This window comes from Sinocyclocheilus grahami, unplaced genomic scaffold (assembly GCF_001515645.1).
Source record: "Sinocyclocheilus grahami isolate Dianchi unplaced genomic scaffold, SAMN03320097.WGS_v1.1 scaffold464.1, whole genome shotgun sequence".
NCBI lineage: Eukaryota > Metazoa > Chordata > Actinopteri > Cypriniformes > Cyprinidae > Sinocyclocheilus > Sinocyclocheilus grahami.
This window is the reverse complement of record NW_015505643.1, coordinates 644,186-660,771: the sequence shown is the minus strand read 5'-3', so window position 1 is coordinate 660,771 and position 16,586 is coordinate 644,186. Positions and strand designations below refer to the sequence as shown.

Below are 16,586 nucleotides of genomic sequence, written 5' to 3'. Positions count from 1 at the left end.
AAAGACCTGTTTAAAAAAAATTTTCTTTTAATTGAATCCAGAGGAGATGGATGTTTATCCTCTGTTTTTTCAATGGTACAGAGGCCAAAGTGGAGGCAATGAGACCTGGGGCCACCAAAGAGAATCAGTCCTTTCATCAGATCCCATTGTATGTTTTCTGCATCCTTGCCTCTTTTTTTTTTGGTCAAACGGATACATTGCTATTCATCGGTTTCCAGGTGTGCAAGGATATGACATCCATATGCTGTCGTTCAGAGTTCAGAGAGGAGATTAACGGTGTAATTCAGTGTAATTCTCAGATAAATTAACCGTTGTGTTTACTCTTGGATAAAAGCTCTTATACATTTCTCATTTCCTTAGATTTATTTTTAAGAGCCATGCTTCTGAATACTGATCTTTATGATATGGGGTTGCCATATAATATGATGTTCTATGTAATGAATTTTTATTCATTTGTAATTGTAGGGAATTAATTATTATTAATTCATTCAGGTTTTGAAAGAACTCGAATCTGAAAAAGTCGAGGTCCGCCTGATTAAACTGAATTTTAATTGAAATGGTTTACACCCTATCAGCTACTCGGCCAGCGAGAAGATGTCAGTGTATATTACCAATTGAATATGTATTTTATGTTCTCCCTGGCCATGGGTGAACACAATTATGATAATTTGTCAGCTCTTAGAGAGGTAACGTTGATCTTGGCAAAGTTTTAACCTTGAAATTATATGACACCAGACGATGATTATTTATAAATGAAACATGAATTTTATTGGCTATTCTACATTACATAAAACCTAAACTAAAACACACATACAGTTTCAGATGACAGAAATGAGAGTTGACGGAGTTCTATGAAGCTTTCAAGTTCTAACTCGTTTTACGAGTGATTTAAATTCACCTTAGAGAATTTACCAAGCAGAGAATGTGTCTTAATTTTACTGCTTAAATTAGCTCAACACCAGTTCAGCAGATTTGAAGAGTTTGTTCGTTACTTGCGTTCTTTTGGTTGACAGCTGAAAAGCTGAGGTGATTCCGTTGCTGACGCGGGCTTCCTGGATGTCTGTTGAGGGAACCCCATTGCTGATTGGTCGCTGAGTTGACGTTTGAATGACGTTCTTTTGGGAAACCCCTCATTGGATTGGTTGGTTGCCGAGTTACGAAGAGCTTCAGCAGTCCTGCTAAAAGCCTGAGTTTGCAAGACTTTGAAGATGAAAGCCAAAGTTCTTTAGAGTGAGAGAGCGAGCCCGGCGAATAAGACAAGCTCTCATTCAAGCTTAAACAACAGGTATTTTGCATGCACAGTAATCATAATCACTAAACGAAAAGTTATAAGGCCAAGATTGAGGTATCATGGTTTCGATAAACACATAAACACATCAAATATATAGATACAGCATAACACATACAGTGGATACATTTTCACTACTTATATGTTTTTAAACGATGTCTTTTAAAATAGTCATGCAAGGTTCTGTTTCTTTGTCTGTGACACAAGAAAGTAAGGGTTTCGGTCATGCAGGAAGCAGGTGGTTAAACCTGTGATAGTCATGTGGCGTCACGCTGTATATCCCGGGCTTGCCTGAGGGCATCAGTTAATTTACTCATCCTTTTCCTGTTCTGGACATAATGGTTCCATCCATTGGTGGGTCCCAAGACATGGGGTTTCTATAGGTTGTGAATGAACTCTTTCAGTCCTTGATACCAAGAAAGCTTTGTTGTCTCCTGATCGAATTAGTTTCGATCTCATGAGTAGATGAATTTACAAGACTGACAGGAAATCGACCAAGAATATGGGACTCATGTGCTGGGTGATTTAGCAAACCTTGTGATGGCTGATATCAGTGTCCATTCATATTTAGAAATCCCTACATCTAACATGAGAAGGCCATCTTTGCACTGTGCATCTGATGTAAAAATATTTGCAAAATCATTAAAAACATAATTATTTGACAATTTTTGCTTAAGCCTTTCTATAAATATTAAAGGTTTAGTTCACCAAGAACTGAAACTTCTGTCATTTACTCATCCTCATGTCATTCCAAACCTGTATGACTTATCTGCTGATGTTGGTCCATTGTGTTTTTTGAAAACCAACACCACAGCACCCTTTTACCAAGAAATTTTGGAGCACTTCATGCTTCCTTCTGCTGACCAGCTTTTTGAAGATGCTGATTTCATTTTCCAGCAGGATTTGGCACCTGCCCACACTGCCAAAAGCACCAAAAGTTGGTTAAATTACCATGGTGTTGGTGTGCTTGACTGGCCAGCAAACTCACCAGACCTGAACCCCATAGAGAATCTATGGTGTATTGTCAAGAGGAAAATGAGAAACAAGAGACCAAAAACTGCAGATGAGCTGAAGGCCACTGTCAAAGAAACCTGGGCTTCCATACCACCTCAGCAGTGCCACAAACTGATCACCTCCATGCCACGTCGAATTGAGGCAGTAATTAAAGCAAAAGGAGCCCCTACCAAGTATTGAGTACATGTACAGTAAATGAACATACTTTCCAGAAGGCCAACAATTCACTAAAAATGTTTTTTTTTATTGGTCTTATGAAGTATTCTAATTTGTTGAGATAGTGAATTGGTGGGTTTTTGTTAAATGTGAGCCAAAATCATCACAATTAAAAGAACCAAAGACTTAAACTACTTCAGTCTGAGTGGATTGAATTTATTTAATACACAAGTTTCACAATTTGAGTTGAATTACTGAAATAAATTAACTTTTCCATGACGTTCTAATTTATTGAGATGCACCTGTATATACATACATAAATAAAACACTTAAAACATTTTCAGCACATGTTCTCGTTATCCACAGAAGAAATTAAGTCATAGTTTGGAATTGGAACTACATGAAGGTGAGTAAATAATGACAGAATTATATTCTATTCAATTTGGGTGAACTATACCTTTAATTTAAAAAAATAATTATTTGTAGCCTAAACTGTCTTTTTCAGCATTTGTTCCAGGTTAAGCCATAATTCTGGTGCTGATAGGAAGCAACTTAAAAGACAAAATAGTCTTTGTGACTGAAATTGGACTTGCCTGTAAAAGCTCTGCGAGTCAGATGTAACTTTCTTACTGCTGTTTTTCTTTGACTGACAGACTGTCAAATTTGTTGTGATGACTGACAGCTTTATTGTTTAGTCTCATCCATAATGAGGTCCAATAGTCCTGTGTCTCCCACACCAGAGTCTGTTGACAGAGTTGAAGTGTCAGGTCAAGCAGTGAAAATCATGCTGGCTTTCCCCATGACCGTGAGCATTAGACTGATTATGAAGGGTTTTCAGCAGAAGACCTCCATGAATGTGTTTGTTAATCCAGTGACCAAGATCTTGCAGTCATTGGGAGTCTTTCACAGAAGCTATACAGGTATGGATAAACGGAGACCCCTTTGAACTTTAATGGAGACAAAGCAATTAAAGTCTGTTTTCAGAATGAGATGAAACATCAAAACACCAAAGTATCCATATTTTTTTTTTTCCATTTAAGGAGGATTTCTGGACCACATCTTTAAGGACCTGCAAAAATCCCAATTAACACAAACAAGTAATGGAGTTACTCGCTGCTGCTCAGTCATCTACATTGCAGGCAATACTCACAACTAGGGATATGTCGTATCAAATTTTCATGTTGCGATTAATTGCTAATCCTTTTATCACGGTATTATCACAATGTTGAAATTTTGTTTAAAAAAAAAAAGGTGCTGTCATAATACAGTTTATAACTTTTTTCTTATTACAAAAATAACTGAACATTTAAATGCAATAAAGCAATACAGAAAAATGCATAAAGTTAAAAGTTTTACACAGATTAAAGTGCAAAAGAACTATAAAGACTGTAACTGGGTGGAAGGAACACGCGACAAGGAGAGCTCAAATAAATACCCCGGAGGGTGGATTTATTCACAGAGAAAGTGCTCAAGTGAGTGCGCTGGGTCCTGAGGTGAGTCGAGGCTTCTCCGTGAGCGTGTTCCAGCGTCGGTGTGTCCGTGCGGCGCTCGTGCGGGGGCTGCTTGGTCACGGGCTGGTTTCTGGAATGTAAAGGAGACAACACGTTAGACTTCAGCTTCTGGGAGAGCATCTCTTCTCCCCTTCCTCGGGCCTCACGCGGCTTATCTGGCCGTGGGCTGAGGACTTGCAGCTGTGACCAATCAGCCCGTGATGAGCGTGTGCAGGTGTTCCTCGTCCGTTTCCTGAGCAACGCTGATGTGAGCTCGGGACGCTGGTCACAAGACCAATAGGTATCACTTTACAATAAGACCTCATTAGTTAACCTTAGTTAATGCATTAACATTCACAATGAGCAATAGCTACATTTGCTACAGAAGTTATTAATCTTTGTTTAAAAAATACAAGTCTTAGTTCATGTTGACCCATTAAATAACACAGTTGCGACTTTCGATTTTAACAACCTGTTATTAAATATTGGAATACCTAAGATTAATGAATGTTCTGAAGAATTTTTCATTGGCAGTTTATGTTAACTAATGAATTAACTAATGTTAACTAATGAAGCCCTAATGTAAAGTGTGACCAAACAATAAAGAATAAAAACACTTTCAAACAATATCTAGGGCATGTTGTAGTCCAGATTCAAATGTAAAAAAGTTTGAAAATAAATAGCCTATTAAGTCTAAATATTTAAGTATTTGGCGCTGTGATGAACATCATAGCAAATACACAAATCTTAATGGCTGTTTAAACCATTTAAACACCTTTCAGAAACAGAAAGTAGTGCAGCTGCTTTGTTTACAGGGTTTCCGGGGTAACGGCTGCATTTAAATGAATTATTATTATTATTTCTGCAGTTTAGCGCCATCTGCTGTCAGAGAGTGAAAGTGCGCTTTCATCCAGAGCGTCTCTCACATGTTCCGCCACGTGCTTCTGTTCCGCGCTTATTTTCATCAGAGTGCGCAAACGTCTTTCACGCAGCATACAGCGGTGTTGTGCATTTTGACCAGTTGATGGGAAAAGTATTCTTAAAATGCATTAGAAATTCTGAATAATTTGTAATATATAATTATTCAGGGTATTTAGAAGTGCCCACGATATCAATATCGTGCATATTCATTACCATGGTATACCGCATTACCGAATACAGGCACAAGTCTACTCACAACAAAGACAAAAACCCAGTTTTGAGTAAAATGACTTCAATTAAAGGCGTAGTTGATTATGATTTCACTTTTTCAACTTTAGTTAGTATGCAATGTTGCTGTTAGAGCTTAAACAACATCTGCAAAGTTACAACGGTCAAAGTTCAATGCAAAGGGAGATATTTTATTTTAAAGAAATCGCTGTTTAAGGACTACAAAGAAAGGCTGGTAGGGAATACAACGAGCTTCTTCCCAGTTTTGTGACATCATTAACCCTGATGTTTACATAAACCCTGGCCCCAGGAACATGCAACTACCTGTAATGATAAGGGGGCATGACGTTTCCAGACAACGTGAACTAGGCGGTTAGTGAATCACAACACACTGGGCCAGCTAACCAATCTGAGCCCGATTGCGTATTTCTGAGGGAGGGGCTTAGAACCAGGAACTCATCAGACCATTTTGATGAGAACATAAACAGCGGTGTAGAATAAAGGTAAAATATGTAAAAATAACATGTTTTTTTTTTTAAACGAAGCATGAACACTGCAAACTGCACCAATAAGCACAATCAAACCTTCGAAAAAAGCTGATCAACAACCCCTTTAACTGATTCAGAGAAAATGGAGTGTAAAACTCTGTCCAAAATCAATAAAAAAGTATTTAATTAATAATTCATTACATTTATATAGCGCTTTTCTAGGCACTCAAAGCACTTTACATTGTCAGGGGGTATCTCCTCATCCACCACCAGTGTGCAGCATCCACCTGGATGATGCGACGGCAGCCATATTGCGCCAGAACGCCCACCACACACCAGCTTATTGGTGGAGAGGAGACAGAGTGATGAAGCCAATCGGTAGATATGGGGATTGTTAGGAGGCCATGATGATCAGAGGTCAATGGGCAAATTTGGCCAGGATGGCGATGTCACACCTCTACTCTTCTCAAAAGACATCCTTGGATTTTTAATGACCACAGAGAGTCAGGACCTCGGTTTAACATCTCATCCGAAGGACGGTGCTTGTTGACAGTATAGTGTACCTGTCACTATACTGGGGCGTTAGTATTTAGATTTTGATATACATTTTCACACTCCATTAATTTTCCATGAGTCTGTGTATATTTGGCCTAAGCCAAATCACACGACAGATCATAGTCTCTGAGACCAGATTCACTGTAGGTTATAACTCAGTTTTGACAAAATCATTATTGCGTTTGCACTCAAGTTTGTCTGTGAGTTGTGTAGTAGTGTAGTTCATGAAAGGATCCTAATATTTAGGACTCTTTTTGCTGGCAGAAACTCAGTTTAGCCACAATTAAATTTAGCTTAGTTTTGGGTCATTGCTGGAGCTCCTTTAGCTCATAGAATCTATTGCCAGTAAATGTAGTCATAAGTCCAAGCATGCTGTGAATGGTTCATATTTGAATTGTCTGTCTGTTTACAGGGTTCCATGACTGTTTCAACACTGACACCAGAAATCATCGGATCATAAAGGGCCCCAGGCAGACACAGTTTGGCTACACTGTCCAACAACACATGGCTGGGGGACAGAAGTGGTAAGCAGCACTTCTTGGGTCTTTTTCTGTGCCCCTTCATCCCCTAAACTATTCCCCCTAAAGAGATATTTTACCTCATAAGTGAATGATGACAGAATAAGATATTTTTTAAAGATGTGATCATTGACTTCCATTGTATGGACAAAAAAAATACATCTTTTATGTTCTACAGAAGAAAGAAAATCTACAGAGTTAAAATGACATTGGCGAATACATGATTTTTTTTTTTTTTTGGGTGAACTATCCTTTTAAGACTTTAAGACTCTCTTTAAGGTTAAGCAGATAATAATGCTTCCTGTGATTTCACACCTTTGTAAGATGTCAAAAGCACTTTGGTTGAATGAAAAATAACAGTGTTTCTGTGTGTCTGAAGTGTAATTCAGAATGATATCCAAGAAAATAGTGAATTTGTTTTTCATTTCATCTCCCAAATCAACAGTAGATCTCATTGCCTCAGTGATTTATAAAGTTTTCATCACAAGTAAATTTAGATCTCTTATAAAAGGAAAATCCACCTATGATGCTTTTACGGGCTTATGAGAATTGGAAGGAGTTTAACATTTGTTGTCCATCACTGTGATATCATCATCTCTCTTTGCTTTGGCAGTTTGATTCCAATCTGGCATCTCAGTAAGTCTGCTTGGCCACAGCTCACCTGAAACCCTGCCCAGAGGTCTATATCTCTGTGTGTGTGAAATAATAAGTATGCCTGCAAAGAAAAAGTGTTCCCTTTCAGTTGGTCACTTCAACATTGTGTCGAAGTTCCATCACTAGTGGTCACACTTGGGAGCCCAGACACCTCTGACATCATTGAGAAAAGGCAATGAAATTGTCGAGCAAAATTTGCATAGCTGGCCACGCCCCGGACATCCAAGTATAAATAGGCCAGTGGGGCATTTGCTCACTCGTTATGTTCTTCGGAGCCGATGCAGTGTCTCTCTGAGATATGCAGCACTGCATTCACCTCTTGGAGGGCGGAGTCTGACCGATTGGAAGCAGATGACTCAACTAAACCGGCACTTCCGGGTGCAATGCATTGGTCTAGGCATGACGCTGGGATGGCAGCCTTGCTTACCCGGGCAGCAGAGAGCATCAAACTTGAGTGGATACTTCCATCCTGTCCTGAGTGTTTTTGGAGACCGAGCGTGAGACTCAGCCGCGTGCCACCTCAGTTCCTTTCTTCCCGGAAATGCACGAGGAGCTGATGAAATCGTAAAACTCACCTTTCTGCCATAACATGATACACTAGTTCCTCCACTCTCACCACCCTTGACAGTGGTCCAGCGAGGGAATACAGCAATAGCGGTGCATTTGGAACCAAGATTGGTTTGCGGCAATAGACCTGAAGGATGCGTGCTTTCATGTCTTGATCCTCCCAAAACTCAGGCTGTTTCTTCAGTCTGCCTTCGAAGGACAGGCATTTGTACAAAGTTCTTCCGTTTGGGCTGTCCCTGTCTCCTTGCGTCTTCACAAAAGTTGCGGAGGGTGTCCTTGCCCCTCTTAGGGAAGTGGGCACTCGCATTTGCATTCTCATTCTCATTCTCAACGAATGGCTAATTCTAGCTCACCCGTGAGAGTTGGTTTGCATACAGGGACATGGTCTTTGACCACCTACCCCGATTGGGACTTCGGGTCAACTGATAGAAGAGTAACTCTCCCCTGTGCAGAGTATCTCTTTTTTTCAGTGTGGATTGGACTCGTCACTATGACAGCACACCTCTCAGAGGATCGTGCTCGGTCTGTGCTAAACTGCTTAAGTACAATGCTCAAGTACAAGATAGCGGTCACTTTCAAATATTTTTAGAGGCTCCTGGGGCATATGGCATCCTCAGCCATGCTTATGCCATTGGGACTGATGCATATGAGACTGCTTCAGTATGGGCTTCATGCCCGAGTCTTGAGATGGGCATGGCACTGAGGCTCACACCTCGCCCGCCATTTCTCACTGTGGAGCCAGCAGAGACTCAGGTCTCTGCGTATCACTCGCATTCCGAGTGACCTCAATCATGTAGCGGTCCCCCTCTCATGGCAGGTCACACTCGAGTGGGGCGAGTGGAGGCTTCACACCCAGCCAATCCAGCTGTTTTGGAGTCTGTTCGGTCAGGCGCAGATAGATCTGTTGGCCTCACGAGAATCCACTCATTGCCCACTGTGGGTTCCCTGACCAAGGCCCCCTTGGCATGGACACACTGGCACACAGCTGGCCCAGTCCTACGTGAATATGCATTTTCCCCAGTGAGCCTCATTGAACAGACACTGTGCAAAGTCAGGGAGGACATGTAACAGCTCTTGTTTGTGCCACATACCTGGCCCAACAATACTTGGTTCTCGGAGCTTGTGCTGTTGGCATCAGCTCCTCCCTGGTGGATTCCTCTGAGGAGGGACCTTCTCTCCCAGGACAAGGGCACAATCTGGCACCCGTGCCCAGATCTCTGGAACCTCTGTGTTTTGTCCCTGGATGTGACCAGGAGGAACTCAGAGGTCTTTCACCAGCAGTGGTGAATATCATTACACAGGCTAGGGCCCCCTCGACGAGGCGGCTATACAACCTGAAATGCCGCATTTTTGTGAATTGGTGCTCTTCCTATGGTAAGGATCCTCTGAGATGTGGCATCGAATCTGTGCTATCCTTCCTCCAAGAGGGCTTGGACAGGTGCTCAGGTACACTGTAGATTGCAGATCGGTGGGGAAGCACGAATTGGTTATCAGATTCCTAGGAGGTGCCCGGAGGTTGAATCCTCCAAGGCCTTGCCTCATTCCCTCTTGGGATCTCTCAGTGGTACTTCAGGCCTTACAGAGAGATCCGTTTGAGCCCCTTCAGTCAGTTGGACTTAGTGCCCTCTCTTCCTGACTGTGCTCGCTTTTATCAAGAGGGTGGGAGATCTCCAAGCCTTCTCCTTTTACGAATCATGCCTAGAATTTGGGCCGGCAGACTCTCACGTTGTCCTGAGACCCTGGCCTGGATATGTGCCCAAGGTTCCCACCACTCCTTTTAGAGATCAGGTGGTGACCTTGCAAGCTATCCCCCCACAGGAGGGGGATCCTAACCTGTCTCTGTTGTGCCCAGTGCAAGCCCTATGCATTTATTTGGAATGCACACAGAGTTTCAGACTGTCTGAAAAGCTCTTTGTCTGCTTTGGAGGTCAACAGAAGGAGAATGCTGTCTCCAAACATAGGATCTCCCACCATCTCCCACCCATTGTAAATGTGATCCTTATGTCCTATCAGGCCAGAGGCTTACCATGCCAACTGGGAGTGAGGGCACACTCAACCAGGGGCATTACTGCTTCATCAGCATTAGCAAATAGTGCCTCATTAGCAGACATTTGTAGAGCTGCAGGTTGGGCTACACCTAATACACTTGCCAGAGTCTACAATCTGCAAATAGAACCAGTTTCATCTAGAGTTTTGAGTACTAGCTCTTAAAGGGGTCATATGATGCGATTTCAATTTTTCCTTTCTCTTTGGAGTGTTACAAGCTCTTGGTGCATAAAGAAGATCTGTAAAGTTGCAAAGACTAAAGTCTAAAATCCAAAGAGATATTCTGTATAAAAGTTAAGAGTTAACCATGCCCACGTAAAACGGCTCGTTCTAACACGCCCCCACATGTCTACGTCACGATGTGGGAAGATTTGCATAACGCCGCCCAAATGTTCACGCAAAGAAAAAAGGCGTAACTTTTATTCTCGCTTCGTCATGCCTGGAGCTAATGGAGCCTGGCAGTATGCTGCAAACAGTTGAAAGGGAAATCTGTTTATGTGTATTCGATAGAGAGAGACAGAGCATTAGGGAGAGTGTGTTGTGTTTATGCTGGCATGACTCTAGGCAGTAGGAGAGGAAAAAGGTTGTGCAGGAATTGGCTGTAGACAGTAGCTAATCACCTTTATGCGGTAAGGCTACCTAAGATCATTTGAACAGGGAAAATATTTTGGACACTGCTGGCTATTTACTTGTGCGTGTGTGTACCAGTGCTCTCGCACAGTTTGACTCAGGAAATGTCTTGATTAACACAGTCAGATCCTCAGAGGAGAATGTTTAGTCCAAGAAAGTAATGGAGTCTAGCTGTGTCACACCTTGCTCACAACCCCGAAGCCTTTCAGTGCTGATAACACACAATACATTCCCTCTGACAATTCAAGCTCTTGAAGAGACTTGTCTCTAAGGGTTGAACCATAATCACTTGCCTTCAAATGTTTTGAAATTATACTTGACTGAGGGTCTGTGGGCCATAGACTCTTGCCCTGTGATGAAGGGGACACACTAAGTTCCTCTTCTGCATAATTTACTCTTTGGGCCCCAAACAAAAAAAAGAAAAAAAAAGTTCTGGGCTTACTGAATAAGCAATGCAATGCAATAATATATCATATCATACCATATTATATATCATATCTCATATAATATCATATTTAAAGATTTAAAAGATTTATTTATTTATTTTTACAGAAATAAAATTAAAGTTTTTATTTAGCCAAAAACCAAAACGGACATTTAAATATGGTTAACTGGGTAATTGAATGAAACGCACCACCAGAGAAGCACTAATTAACCCTCTTGTAGTTTCCCAATATTTTTGACCCCAGATGATTTTCTTTTTCCCAAAAATGCTAGTTAATGTTATTGAATTGGACTAAAACTTACCGACTTTGCTCAAACAGGGTATAACAACTAATTGATCATAGGCATCATTGATCTGAGCTTATTCACATTAGTTTTTGAGTGAACATTGCCAAAATTATCCACAAATAATGCTTTTTTTATTCAAAAACTGAGATCATCATATCACATGTTATCATCTATCATCTCAAATCCAATCAACCAGCTGAAAGGGAATGGTTAATGATGACAACAAAAGACTAGCATCCAATTAGTCGTCTCGTTGTCACTTTCTCTTTGAATCTGGCTATTTTCAAAACAGAAAAAAATAATGTACTGATTAAGGCATACTGCAGAGTATATACTACCTACTATTGTTTAAAACTATACTGTGTGAAACTAGTTTTATATAACTAGAATAATCATTACATGAATGATAAAATCATGACTCCACTGCTAAAATGGTATATTATAGTTTGCTATTCCAAACTCTACTTTCTTTCTTTCTTTTTCTCTTTCACTTTCACTTTCACTTTCTCTTTCTCTCGGGTGCAGTAAGGGTCCTATCACAGCAGCATGCAGTGGAAAGAGGTGTTATCCCAGTTTCAGAGGCACAGAAGGAGTTTAGTCACGTAGGAAAATGGGGGAAAAGGGCTGGCAACACACCTGTGGTTACTGCTGTGGAAAGGAGTATGTAGTCGTCATTCTCTCATATTTTTCACTTTGAGTCGTAACATTATGTTAACATATGCATTTTATTTCAGGTCAGTACACCAGGATTGTTTGGAGCATGTTCACTATACATTTTTCAAGACACAGGCATTGCCCTGCAAACTGTATATTGGAACAATCTCAAAAGTTGCTACCATGTAGCAGATATATAATTACAGGCTAGAAACCGCTAAACAAGTATGTTGCATTTTATTTTAAATCAGAATTATATATAAAAAAAATTGCATTTACATATGTCACAGAGAGTGAGCTAAACCCACTAACTTGCATCACATAGAGAAATTTGAACTCTTTAGCTCTGTGATGATGATAAAAGCAGATCAAGCTCCATACAGCATTCATTGCACAACTCATAGGGAGCATGTGGGAGTTTTGGGGCACAGGAAATTTTCATGGGTGATGAATATTTGAACTATTCCAGTTATCTCTTAGAGCTCTTTGCAGTATGAATAATATATGTTTGTGACGGTTTCATATTGAAAAGTGTGTGTTTTACATATTTTTCATGTGTTTATGTTTTTTAATATGTTTTACATTGTTTTAAATTTACATCCTTCCTCTATACACTACCACCCCAAAGTTTGGGTTTTTTATTTTTATGTTTTTACATTTTAGAATGTCTTCTGTTTCTGTTACTCCAGTCTTTAGTGTCACATGATTCTTCAGAAATCATTCTTTGATTTGATTTAGTGTTCAAGTAACATCTTATATTATTATCAATGTTAAAAACCGTTGTGCTGCTTAATATTTTGTGGAAAACATGATACATTTTCAATGTTCTTTGATGAATATAATATTTGTAAATGTCAGAGGTCAAATATCAGAGTTCTTAAAAGCTACATCAAATAATCTGCAGACATTATTACCTTCAGATGTTAGTAATACCAAATGGAACAAATTTTAAATACTTTTTCATTCTGTCTTTCACTTTTTCTGTAGTACACACACACACACACACACACACACAAATTGGTTCTTCAGCAGTTCCTTGGGATGGTTGAGGTGCTATATAGCACCACTGACATACAAAGAACCCGATAAGCCCTTTATAGGTTCTATAATTTTCTCTTAGTCTCTTAGTTTAGTTGGGGAAAGGATTTAAAAAGACATTAAAATACAGTGTATCTCCTGAAGATAACATGGTTCTCAACCCCCTCCCATAAGGAAACATTCCAGTGCTGCCACACAATACTTTTTGACCTCAGAAAAGCATAAAAGTGATTCAAAACAGCTTTTGCCATTGTAGTAAATTCCCATTCACAGCAAACATATGAGAGTGGAGTAACATATCTAAAATCTATGCAGGAGAACAGAGTTCCTCTTATGGTTCCACATAGCACCATTTGACAAAGGTGCTGTATAGTACTTTTAAAGATAGGTGCTATATAGCACTTAAAGTGGTTCCCCTATGATTGCAATCCAATGAACCACTTTTCGTGCTATTTAGCACCATTTTTGTTTGGATAGAAACAGATCACAGCACATAGATGGAGAGAAAACTTTTAAAACTGCAAGACATTACACAAATAGCTGAGTTTGGTTATGATTTGTATGACTATGACTTGTATGACTATTATGACTTGGTTGTCTTTGATGGTGTTCATGGATGAAGTTGAAAGCATACTAATGACTTTTTACAATATATACAAATGCCATTATGTAACAGACCAGAATTATTTTCCTATAACGTCTCTTTGGCTGCCAATGGGATTTTTTCCTGGGTGGCCACTGACACTTGCACATCCACAGAACTGGCCTGATAGATCCCTTGGGATGGACATAGAGACAAACACGGACACATATGATCAGTCTGTTTACTTTTGAATGGTTGCAGTTTGAATTCCTTGCAGAGTTTTGACTTTTGTCTGGCCTGTGACCTATGAATTCCTCAAGCAGCAGGAGGGTTGAAGCGTTCTTCATCTCTAGACTCAAACTTGGCTGAAAGACTGCTTACGAGCTATCTTTCACACTGGACTAGGAAAATTCTTCTGTACATGAATGCCTTGGTTAACAAATCAGTAATGATTAGATTAAATCAATATGTGCATTAATAGTTTTATGGGTTTAAGGACGTGGGGTGAGTTGCTATAGTTACTTAACTTGCTTTGCTGCCTTTACTAGGAAGAAGTAATGGCACAGAAGTGTAGCGTTTTATGGTAATGTCAGTCTGATGAGGTTTTCGTGATGTTTGACATGCCCTTTTAAATCAATAACACACAGTGATTTAAGAAGGAGCATTTGTGGTGCATCTTTCCTTTTCTGTCCCATCGTATATGAAAGTAATGAAACGCCATATCAGTGGACTCACTGGCACTTCATAGTCGTCAGCACCATCGTAGCATGAGCAAAGTCTTTTCTCACTCTTCAAATGTGAAAAACATTTGGCTATTATTGGCAATTTTCCATTTTTCCAAAGGACTTGGGCCGCAAGTACAGCGTTTTGTGGGAGATTGAATATGTAATAGGTTGTGTATTAGTGAGGCTGTTTCATTCAGTGCTATTAGCCTTTTGTAGCCCTGCTGCAGAGAGAAAAAATAATTTAAGAGCTTAATGAGTCTGAACCTGATTGTTTTAACAGCTCACTGTGTTTGACTAGACCGTTAAATCACTGCAACAAAGGTCCTCTTTCTCATGCTCATCTCTCTATTTCTCTTTCATACCTCCTTCTTTCCTTTTTTAGGTAAGCATGTCCTGAGCTGAACTCAAGTGTAAAGTATAGTGCCAAAGGCAGCTATAACACCAGTGATATACACAATATTAATAGCAGTGAAAATTTGCACACAGTCTGAGCTCCTTCTGTGAAAAATTATTAGATTAACTTTTCACTGGAGGCTTCTGTTGAGTTTTAATGTGTAGGCTTATTTCATGCTAATTTCAGACCAGTGTCAAACTTAGAGGGGTTGTTTATCCAAATACCATTATATCACAGAAATTTCATATTTACATATGAAACAGTGATAAACTGTCCCTGCCACTTCATTTTGTTTATTTGATTGTATTGACTGAATTACCAAAGCCAGGCTAAGCAGTAGGACATGGGCAGTTCTTCTTGTTGTACTTAATTCCTTAATTCCACTGTAAATAGCCTGTGGGTGTCCTATAATTATATTTTAACTGTAAGGGGTAAAATCCATTTGTTTGGGAAGCTGGATCCAGATTTTGTTGGAATGCTTCACTGGTGAAGCTTGCCAAACAGAGAAATATTTTTTCAAGGGGCCCATGATGTTGACCCCTGGCCTATGGCAGAACACATGGAGGTCTGGATCTGCAGTAAACTAGTGTCAGATATCGCTCTCTGAATCGCTCTGTCCCTCAGTGGGTATTGCTCCTGTTTAGAGCATTAACCTATAATTATATTTTAACTGTAAGGGGTAAAATCCATTTGTTAATTTACCACTTGTCAGAATCAGCTTTAGATGGGTTGATTATTGGCGTGTGTGAGATATAGTGTTTCAAACTGTTTTCATTGTGGCAGGATGTGATGGTGCCTTTGTTATGTGAATCTTTCATGTATAATACAGAATGAAGAGGCATTTTCAAACTTTGCCAAGGATCATCAGATATGATGATCTCCTTCCTAAATTATAAAACCAGCTCTATATTTTCATGTAGACCCATTTCAATTATGTATCAAATATAGGGCTGTGCGATTAATCGAAATCGAATCGAAATCGCAATTTGAGACGGTGCGATTTCCTAATCGCAAAGCCTGCCATATGGACGCGATATTACTCTGTTCCAGAGCATATGCATGACTGCCAGCCTTGAGTTGCAGTCTTACTAACCAATAGAGTGAGCGCAACAGAAAGCGGGAGAGAGACAGAGTGAGATTATGGCGTCTACTGGGTCAGATCGATAGTTAGGCAAATTAAAACTAAAGAAAAACGTATGCAATTTAAGCTTCGAAATGACAGACAACTTTGAAGCTTGACTTTGCAAAATTAAAATCGCAAATCAAATCGCAATCGCAATATCTAAAAAAAAAAATCGCAATTTGATATTTTCCTCCAAATCGCACAGCCCTAATCAAATATCAAGTCAAGTGAGCTTTAGTGTCATTCAGTTATATGTGGAAAGAAATGTCGTGCTTCACAGGACCATGGTGTTACATATTTAAACATATATAAATCTATAGCTAACCTATTAAAGAAGTAATCCAACTTTAAATGTTACTAAATGTACTACATTAAACTATACTAAATGTATTTACACATGTAACAACACAGTGCAGTGGTATGTAAGGACAACAAACAGCACAAAAATGGAAAAAGTGCAAGATGACATTAAGGTCATGAGGATGTAATAGACAGGCTGTAGTGTATGTACATGCAAACATATGCGTTTCCCTTGTAAGTATTGGTAAATATGCTATGTGTGAAAAATATGCAGTCTGTGTGTGAAAAATATGAATAGTATGCATGATACTATACACGCAACGAGTTGCTTCAGAAATGAATTTGTTTTTATTGGTCATTGTCAAAAGCTGAAATTTAAAGAAATGTTATCTGGAAGAAATGTATGTATATATATATATATATATATATATATATATATATATATATATATATATATATATAAAATATATATATATTTTAAA

General features: G+C 39.4%; 1 protein-coding gene across 1 annotated transcript in view; it reads left to right on the top strand.

The window, feature by feature from the left end:
• The window catches only part of LOC107553082 (integrin alpha-11-like), a 52,295-nt gene that overhangs the window by 4,202 nt on the left and 31,507 nt on the right, over window positions 1-16,586 (top strand). Inside the window, exon 2 of the mRNA XM_016235179.1 lies at window positions 6,553-6,664. Coding sequence (XP_016090665.1) covers window positions 6,553-6,664 — 112 coding nt within the window. The remainder of the gene's footprint in view (window positions 1-6,552; window positions 6,665-16,586) is intronic.